This window comes from Opisthocomus hoazin, chromosome 2, assembly GCF_030867145.1.
Source record: "Opisthocomus hoazin isolate bOpiHoa1 chromosome 2, bOpiHoa1.hap1, whole genome shotgun sequence".
Taxonomy (NCBI): domain Eukaryota; kingdom Metazoa; phylum Chordata; class Aves; order Opisthocomiformes; family Opisthocomidae; genus Opisthocomus; species Opisthocomus hoazin.
Genome location: NC_134415.1, coordinates 70995091 through 71004453, shown reverse-complemented (window position 1 = coordinate 71004453; position 9363 = coordinate 70995091). Strand labels below are relative to the sequence as shown.

Genomic DNA, 9363 nt, shown 5'->3' with positions numbered 1-9363 from the left:
TGGCAAGCGACAGTCAAAGCTGAAAGACCAAAGCATGATTTTCAAATATTTGAGAGTATGAAGAACTAGCAAATCTTAAATTCTCTCCTGCTGTCAGACAGCATACTTTTACTTGGACTACATTTTGTGCGTATCGCAAAATTAACTAAAATACCAAATCTTACAGATTTAAGAACATACTTCAATAAAACTGATTCATATCTGGGTGCTGACAATTTTCAATATATTAAAATAAAGACAATGTATTTATCTTAATGATTTAACATTTAAATTTTAAAACATCCCATAGGCCAAAGAAAACAAAAAACTAATAAATATGCCGAAAAACTCCATACCTCAGTATGAAATCCTGACCCCTTCTTCAACTACACACAGTCCAAATACACTGAGAATGCCAAGCTACAGGGGCCCCTCTGCAGGGAAACCTGTATTTCAGTCAGCAGCATCCATCAGCCAAAACAGAAGTGTAGGGACAGACACTAGAGAAAGGGTGACACTTTACAGAGGTGGCCGAGGTCGGAACGAGTGTTTCTGCGGACAATTAAGTCAAGGCCATGCTTGTACTAACGCAGTATTTTACCCGGCTTTATGTGCAGAACATAACTGTCACTCCGGGCTCATTTCAGCGCAGGTTTATGGTGCTAATTAGGCTCCCAGTCCTGCCGTTCACCCAGACTAGGCCATTTGGTGTCCCACCGCCCAGCAGGGTCACGCCAGGCAACAGAGGAGAGAACAGGCGTGTTGTACAACCCCCTTGACTTCGGCAGCAAATAAATTCTATCACGCTTGGGAGACGACGGCTGACTCCAAACCCACAGGTCTTGGCCTGAGGCTCGTTCAGGCAGCACCGTGCCACTGCCACGTTCCCTCCGTTTTGTGAAACCAGGTTTGGAGACCAGGTTTGAAGGCAGCCGGGAAACCACCACGTCCACCTTCTCTCCTGTCGATTGAAAAAGGCCTGGGTGGAGGTCTGGGTAAGGCGCTGAAGCCAGAGCTGAGCCCAAGTCTCGGCTTGCGAGAGAAGGGCTCTCACAGGCGGCTGCTGGCGAGGGCACGGGCTGCCGCAGCGCCCGCCTGAGGCCCGTCGGCCAAGCGAGCACCGGCCCGGGAGCTCTTCTCACCCCCCAACCCCCGCCCGCGGGGCTGCGACATCGCGTCGCGGGGACGTGACAGCCCCCGTCTGTCGGGGCCGGGGCCAGGCCGGGCGGTGCCCGGGGAAGGGCGCGGAGGCGCAGGCAGGACAGCACCCGCTTTCCCCCGGCCCCTCCTCGGCGGCAGCCGGGCCGCTCGGGGCAGAGGCCCCGCACCGCTCTCCCTTCTCCGCGGCGCCTTCACGCGGTTTCCAGGGAAACGCTTCAGCGCCGCCGGCGGCAGCGGGGCCGGGCCGGGCGGGACGGGGACGCCTCCCGTCGGGGCCGCGCTCCCCGGGGGCGGTGCCGCCGCCGCGCCTCGGCCGTTGGGAAGTGCGTCACGGCGAGCGCGCGCCTGCGCTTGGGCGGCGGATTCGAACGGCGGCGGGCGGTGGGGTGGGAGCCGTAGGGCCCGCTCCCGGCGGCAACGGGAGGGCGGCGAGGAGGAGGAGGAGGATGAGGCGCACGGCGCCCCGCAGCACCTTGCGGAGGATACTGAAGAAGCACAAGCCTCAGCTGCGGCTGGCGGCCAACGCCGACCTGCTGGTGAGGGCGGAGGGGGGCGGGCGCCCGGCCTGCGGCCTGCCGGCGGGTGCGGGCCGCTCCGCCCCTCGGCGCTGGCCCCAGCGGCCGCCAGCCTGCCTGCTCCGGGCGCGGGGCGGCGGCTCCCGGCAGCCGGGTCCGGGCCTCAGGCGCTCGGGAGGCGCGGGGAGCTCGGGGGCTGAGGCCTCCAGCTCCGCGGGTTCTGCCCCGGGGAGCCTGGGGTCGGGAGCGGCCGTGGCGGGCAGCTGCGGCTGTTCCTGGTGGCCCGGGCGCGGGTGTCACTCAGCAGGGACAATTAGTCTCTAAATGTTTTATCGCTTGAAAGGCAGGGACCGATGGACTGTGCGCACCGGAGCAGGGTGGAGTTGCCGGGCGTAATGGGATGTCAAGTTACTGCTAATTGTGTTTCTACAGGGACCTGCGGGGAGATGGACGACTGGTTAGCCTGATAAAATACTAATAAGTGGTGACAGAAGCTTTCTGCTTTGCTGGTGCCTCCTGTCTTGTAGGTTTCTGCCATTGAATTTGGGGATTCAGGAAGGGGCTGATGCGTAAATATTGTGTCACTCTACATGTACACACTGCTGTTCAGAGTGATGTAAGAGAAATGGGAATTTGGATTATGTGGCTGCAACATGCAGATGTTCGTTATGTACATAGAGCAATTTGGGTATAAGGGTATCGGTCAGATGAATTGTGATTAATGAGTTGCTAAGCTATTAAGGCATCTCGAATGATTGTATTTTTCTAGAAGGCCATCTAAGTAATCTCCGTCCAAAACTAAGAAACAGCAAGTCTTGTTAGTAATCTAATGAGGAGAATAAGGTGTTGGGGTCCTGATCGTGGTTTAAAAACACCTGCCGTAAAGGTGTAGGGATAACAGAGCTATACTGAACAAGTTTCAGAAAACTAAGGCAAATAAATTTGGATTCGTTATGACCTGCAGTAAGGGATTTGTGGCACAGGAAGGGTTTGTCTCACCAATGAATTACTTGACTACAACAAGGAAACCTGACCTCAGGAGAGCTTGTGGCAGCTGACATATTGAAAAAAAAAAATTAGGGATAAAAAAATATTCTTTGAAGTGGCTTAGTAGGCTTAACTTCCTTGACTATCATGCCCACTTGTTTTCAAATGCATGTGATTCTCAGAGCACTAATGCATACTCTATGCTTGTATGGTCCTTGTCTTTAATTGTAAGTCCATGTTTCATATATGTATAAAAGTTGTGTCCTGCAGCACCTTGAAGGTTGATATCTGGGTATATGAAGCTAAATGTAAATATACAAAATTTTAAAAAAAGTAATGAATAATATGAATGAATATGGTAGTTGCATGAGAGGATTTGAATGTAAACAGTACATGTTTTTCTAATTGGACTAATAAAAATAATATCTCTTCCTACCACTTTTGCTATCTTTGGAGTATTTTATGGACTAAGGACCTGGCCCCTTGCTACTCATGCTCAGGCCCACTGAATATTTACTCAGTGTAATGCAGTAGTCAACTAATCAAACTTGCACAATCACTAATAAATTTTTTTGTAGTCATTAGTAATAGTTGGTCTTTGTTTCCATGGTCATGTTAATTTGGCTTCAAGGTAGTGTAGCTGTCTAAAAAGGGGTAAGTGGGACATCCCTCCAAATCTTGGCCGTTGGTTCCCATCTCTTCCTTGTCCTGGCACTAATGTTCTGTGGGCTGCAAAGACAAGTAGTGAATTGAATTGCCTGAAACTGACGAACAGCAACAAGCTGATCTGGCTTAAAATATGGCTATGCAAATACTCATTCCAACACAAAGGATGATATGAGAATGAATTTTAATAATGTGGTGGAAGCTTAGATTATTCCTTCTGGTGATGTCAAATTAAATGGCCTTTAATATTAGGACACTTGGCTTTTTTATTTTACCTTTGAACAGGAATGTGTGGGGTAGTGATGTTCAACTAGGCATGAGGCTAACAGCTCTTTAGCTCTTCGTATCTGTGAATAAATAAGCAAAACTCCAGCTGTGTTGATTTTTTTAAAAAAAGATAGGGGAGTGGTGTTCAGTCCAGTAGATAGACAAGTAACAAGTTTTGAAAGTGTGTTTTTTAGGGTCTCTGTTATTCCCTATAAACCTTGTAGGAGTGGTTAGATTCCATACTTCAGAAATTTATATAGTAGCTGTCTTAACAAGATGAAAGCAAATACATTTTGAGCAGAATACTTATGTCTTCTTCAGGGAAATAGGAGAGTTGGCTAGTTCAGTTTCTGGGCTTATCTTCCCGAATGATTCACGCTTCATGTTTGAATCTACTGTGGTACTTGGCCAGTCCAGTGAGGAGGTCTGCGTACCTGGCTTATGGCATAATCAGATTGTTTTCCTTTTCCTGACTCTTCAGCAATTATTTTTCCTTGATAAACCAGTGTTGTCTTACATGATCGTTACTAACAAGTTTTAAAGACATAAGAATTCAGACAATTTTGTTAAATACCTGAATGGTGTTTCTTCTTCGCTTTTCAGATTCTTTTGATCAAGTCTGTTTTTGAGATTTGAAGCTTTGTCAGAACCTAAGTGTTAATATCTTTCTCTGTGCACAGTCTAGCTAACAAATTTCATCAAACTTTCTCAAGAAGCCATTTTTTTTTGAAGGAGTATGATAATATCTTTCAATGAAGAGCTAGGAGTAGTATGTAAGTTTTTTTTTTTTCCAGTGCTCTTAGAAGTTGTTTATTTACCTTTTTGAAATCAAGAGGTAAAGATTTTGTTACTGAGGTTCAGATATTCCCCACCCAATGGTCTGAGAAGCTAAAGCTGCAAACTTTGTTCTAGCTTGAAATTATATAGAAAAAGCAGGAACTTAGCTACTTGTTTTATGCTGGAAGGGCAGGCTTGTATTTACATTGCAGAAAAAGCTTAAAGTATTGCATTGAATGAGCCCTTTTGTCTTCCCTATGAGCCTAGAATTATGAATAGGCGTACACTGCAGGCAAAATATCAGTCTAATAAATTGTTCTTAAGCTATGGCAGTTAAACAAAATTACAGACCTTGTCCCTACTATTCATTAGTCCTGTTGAACAGGTGTGTGGAAGTTAAATTCTTAAAACTTAACAACCTTTCTTTTATGGGAAATAAGCATTCTATTGTGCAAGGCGGTTTTCGTGAGTAGTTCAAAACTGTTTTTAAATTTTATAAAGAGGGACAATAATATGTAGTAAAGCAGTATCTTTAAACAAATGTGGTATCACTGAGGTACCTGTCGGTAACTGTCACGTTCATGGTATTTAGTCATTCTGCCTTTCATTAGCCTTTCTCAATTGCCTTGAATAATCTGGAATATTTATTAACGTGTGCTCTCTTGTGGAATGCTCTAATTTTAGTTATGTGACTATGTTTAAATCTATATGAGTTCAGGGGAAGCTTCTCAACATGCAGCAATTTGCCTTGAAAATAGGAAAATAAAGGTCCAGTGATTCTGAGAGAAGATGCAGTTTTTAAAGGTAGTTTTAAAATTAACGCTTTTACCTTTAGGTCTTGGCAGGAGGACATGCAAATCTGGAAGCTTTTGTTGTGCTTCCCTCTTCTCCCCCAGGTTGTTTCCAGAAATCTAACCTCGGTGTTGATAAGTCTAATAATGAGAGTTCTAACGTTCAGCACTTTTTTAGTGCCACTGCTTGATTCTTTTGGAGTTGATTTCTGAGTAACTGAAGACTAGTTTAAAAACAGCTTTGATGTTTTGTTAAATAAACCTGCAAGAACATCTACTTTTTGTGTAGCAGATGCTTCCAAGTATTATGTAAATTTATCTATTACACACTGTCTTCATTTAGTTCAGGAGATTAAAAAAATGCTAAATTTCTTGTCATATGAACACTGAAATGCCTGTCCTCTGACAGATTTTTGTGCTGCAAACCCACTGCCAAAGTATTTTGTATAAACTCTGACTTGTAACTGCCTTGTTATATCTTCCTAGGCTTTGCAGATCAGGTATGACAGAGGAAGTATATCACCTAATTCATATAAATAAAATTTTCATATATTTTAGTAATATTTTTCTGAGCTCTTGATTGAAAAAAGTATTTTTGTACACTTTACAAAGTTAATATTGTTTGAAAGTTTAGTTTACAAAAGGTGCAATTACCAGTTTTCAGGTTGGACTATTAAAATAGTTCACATAATTCCTGTATAATGCTGGAGGTTTGTATTATAGGTCCCTTATTACACAGGGGTGCTTTTGGCTGGTAATTTTTAGTGCAAGTTGGAGTGAATAAAGATCAGATTTAGTTTCTGTTACATCAGTTGTTGTTCGTATGATCATTTCTAGAGCATTTTTACAATTTAACTGTAGTATATTTGAACTATATTTACTAGAGTCTTGCAGTAAGGAGTGTCTTGGGAATTTATTAAGACTTGAACTGAGTGCTACTTTGTTTTCCTGAGGACACCTTTCAGGAATTTCTTAGCAGCCTGATATGTGAATCCTCTGTCTCAAACAATGAATCTCTAAAAAAATACAAATGGTGCTTAAATAGTTTGAATCCTTCTTGATTTTTTTTTTTCTTCCCTCTTTTAAAGGTGCATTTGAACTTCTTACTGTTTCTCCATCGACTAGCAGAAGAAGCCAGGACAAATGCTTTTGAGAACAAAAGTAAAATAATTAAACCTGAGCACACTATAGCTGCAGCAAAGGTAATAATGCATTTTTAAGATTTTTTTTTTGTTTAATGTGAAATGTATTATGACAGCGTATACAAAAGTTTTCTGTGTTAGTGTTAATATATTTTTATTTATAATCCAAAACCTGCAGAAATGTAATGTTCTTTTATCCATCGTTGGCATAATTCACTGTCACCAAGACATCAAAGTAACTCTCCTTGCCCTATTAAATATAGCTCTATTTTTACTTGATTATTCTGCGTTTAAATTCATAGTTTCAATATGTGGGTAAGTCTACACAGTAGTCTACCAGCAAGCGTCGATGGGCTGAAAGCCCAGGGAACAGGAGCAAATTCCAGAGTTGGAGGATCTTTATTTCAGATGATACTACATCAAGGAAGCATGCAGTCTTAGCTTCAGTAACATAAATGAAGCTTTATGGAACAAGTGAGAAAAAGTTCAAAGAGGTTCAAGTATCTTACTTACACCTCCAGTTCTTACCTGCTTAGTCTGAAGGGTGTTTTAAGTGGATCCTTGCAGCGTTGTGTGGATACTACTTGAACAAACACATACTTTGTGTGACATTGTTGGCAAGAGAAAGACTAAGGGACGATTAAACTGTGGGTTGCTGTATGGGTAGGTCAGCGTAATAAATTACTATCTGAATATCTGTGAAGGAGGAATCCTCTGCATTACAGAGCATAATAAGTTTTGTGCAAAAGAAGGGGAAGAGGAAGGTGTTACGCAGCTTTCTCTCTCTAGAAAGAATCGGAGTGGTGTCAAAGTATGACTGAAATCTTTTTGTATTCTCTAGCTCATTTCACTCGCTAGGGTATGTCTACTTTACCTAGGTTTCATGAAGAAACAATTTCTTTAATTTGTTATCTGTTCCACCACCCACCTACTGCTGCTGGGGAAACTGGAAGAACAAAACTCAACGTTATCTGATATTTGCGTCTTGTGGCTTCTGTTTATCTTTAATATTTTTTTTCCCTCTGGTGAAATGTTTAGTTTGATACTTTCTATTACTATAGTAACAGAAATATATACAGGATGTGTAGGGTAGCCAAGTTAATGTTACAGTTGGAAACTTATACATTTGTAATTTCTTTTTAACTGCAATCTTAACATTATTTGAACATTTTTGTGCTCCATTTATTTTTTTTAAGATGAGAAGAAAGGAAAAACTGCCTGTATTTTAATAATGTTAACACTTAAATGGTCCCACTTGGGCTTTGAAGTTCATTTTTCAACTTAAACTCCAAACCAAAAAATGTCCTTCCAAGGGTCTGGGCACTCTCTATATAGAAAGAAATAAGGCATTACAAACAAAATTGAGCATAGTAGCTTTATAATTGCAAATCTTTTTTTTTTTTTTTTTTTTCTGTTTGTCTAGGCCTAACGGGGTAGGAGCTTCAAGGAATCTGTTGAGGGCTTGAGAGAGCTATTGCTGTTTTTCAGTGTTCATTTTTAAAATAAGCCCTTTATTTTACAAAATTCTTAGTTTTGAATGTTCTTATTTAAAAAAAATACTTTCAGATATGATGTATTTCTGTATGCATTTGCTTTATTTCTAACCTCTTCCCTAGACTTTTACCCTTGGTGACTCTACTCCTGGGAACAGATTGTTTGGCTAGGTGAATCTTTGGTCTGAGTAGCCTAGCATTTTGGATCTCTTACTACTACCCAGACTGTAGTGATAAAAGCAGTGATAAATATGCTTTTTTCTTTTTGCAGGTTATTTTAAAGAAAAGCAGAGGCTAGAAAACAGACCAGTGGAATTTCAAAACACATTTTTCTGTGTTTTCTTACTATTCTGAGATCCTGTGAGCCACCTTTTGCACTTGTGGAAGTACTTAGCTTTACTGATGTCAATCTCCTGACTATGAGTATCTTGCTTTTTCTTAAACAAACAAAAAAAGAATCTTACCAGGTATATTTTAATACACTTCATGCATAATTTTAAAATAAGTGTCACTTGTCATTTAAGACTTTTGATGTACCTTATTTCTTCCATAACAATGGAGGAATGCCTGTACCATAGTCACTCTTCAGGTATGATATGTCATTTATTATTAGATGTATGGAACTTTTAAAGGCGAACAGTAATAAAAATGCAGGTTTCTCAGATAGAAAGAAAGAAAGTTTCACTAAATCCGTTATAGATTATGCAGTTCAACACAGATTTACTAGCTAAACAAAATCTTGGCTTTCAAAACAATCACTGTAGAAGCTAGTGTATTAAATATCTTGCTTCAATTTATTTGTAAATGACTTAATCTTTTTAAATGACTTTGAAAAGTAGGCTAAAACTTCTGTGTTCTAGGGAAACCATATGTATTTTTTTATTTCTAAATTGTGCTCTGAACTGTTAAGCTGGCCTACTGTTTGGTGTGGTATATGAGACAAGTTGGTGGTCTCTAATTCAGTTGGTGTGGACAGATGCATATTATGGAAAAGATCTGGCACAGCTGATGTTTTTCAGGTTAGATCCTGTACTAATAGTGAAGATAAGTTGGCATGAGTGCCAAGCTACTTTCTCCCTGGTTTTGAGTGTCATCCTAACTTGCCAGAAGTCTGGAAATGTACATTATGTAAAAATATATTTTTAAATTAAAATGCTGTTCTATTCCTAATCTGGTATTTTTAAACAATTGGTGAACACTTTGCTTATAAAACTTTTAATAAAGATATAGTTGAATCTTACAGTTTGAGCTGACAATACAATTTTGTGGAATATGTGGTAGCTGATCCTTCACATGCACAGTGAACTATTCTTAAAATAAAGAATTTTTTTAAAACATTATGTATTGAGTGTTCTAATTTTGTTTGACATGTTACTGAGTATTTTCCAGAAACTCAGCAAAAAAGAATTGCTTTTTATAAATATTTTTGTAGTCTAAAGAAACCAGAGCAATGCGAGAACTTCAAATTTCATATCTTGTCCATGTACTTTTTAAAATCCGGTACAACCTGTGAAAAGTCCATCCTTTTACAGTATGCAGAAATGAATGATGACTCTTCTGCTTTACTTAACTTGTAGGGCTTAGT

General features: G+C 40.8%; 1 protein-coding gene across 1 annotated transcript; it reads left to right on the top strand.

Moving 5' to 3' along the window:
* The first annotated feature begins 1495 nt into the window (after window positions 1–1495).
* CENPW (centromere protein W) lies at window positions 1496–9118 on the top strand. Its single transcript, XM_075446837.1, has 3 exons — window positions 1496–1676; window positions 6232–6345; window positions 8050–9118. The coding sequence occupies exons 1-3, from the start codon at window positions 1587–1589 to the stop codon at window positions 8074–8076; spliced, it is 231 nt and encodes a 76-aa protein (XP_075302952.1). The 5' UTR covers window positions 1496–1586; the 3' UTR covers window positions 8077–9118.
* The last annotated feature ends 245 nt before the right edge of the window (window positions 9119–9363 follow it).

Excerpts from the sequence above, each read along its gene's own strand:
- CENPW (XM_075446837.1), top strand. The coding sequence starts at position 1,587 with ATGAGGCGCACGGCGCCCCGCAGCACCTTGCGGAGGATACTGAAGAAG. Across the intron at positions 1,677-6,231 it reads CGGCCAACGCCGACCTGCTG|GTGCATTTGAACTTCTTACT; the intron begins GTGAGGGCGGAG and ends CCTCTTTTAAAG. Across the intron at positions 6,346-8,049 it reads ACACTATAGCTGCAGCAAAG|GTTATTTTAAAGAAAAGCAG; the intron begins GTAATAATGCAT and ends TTCTTTTTGCAG.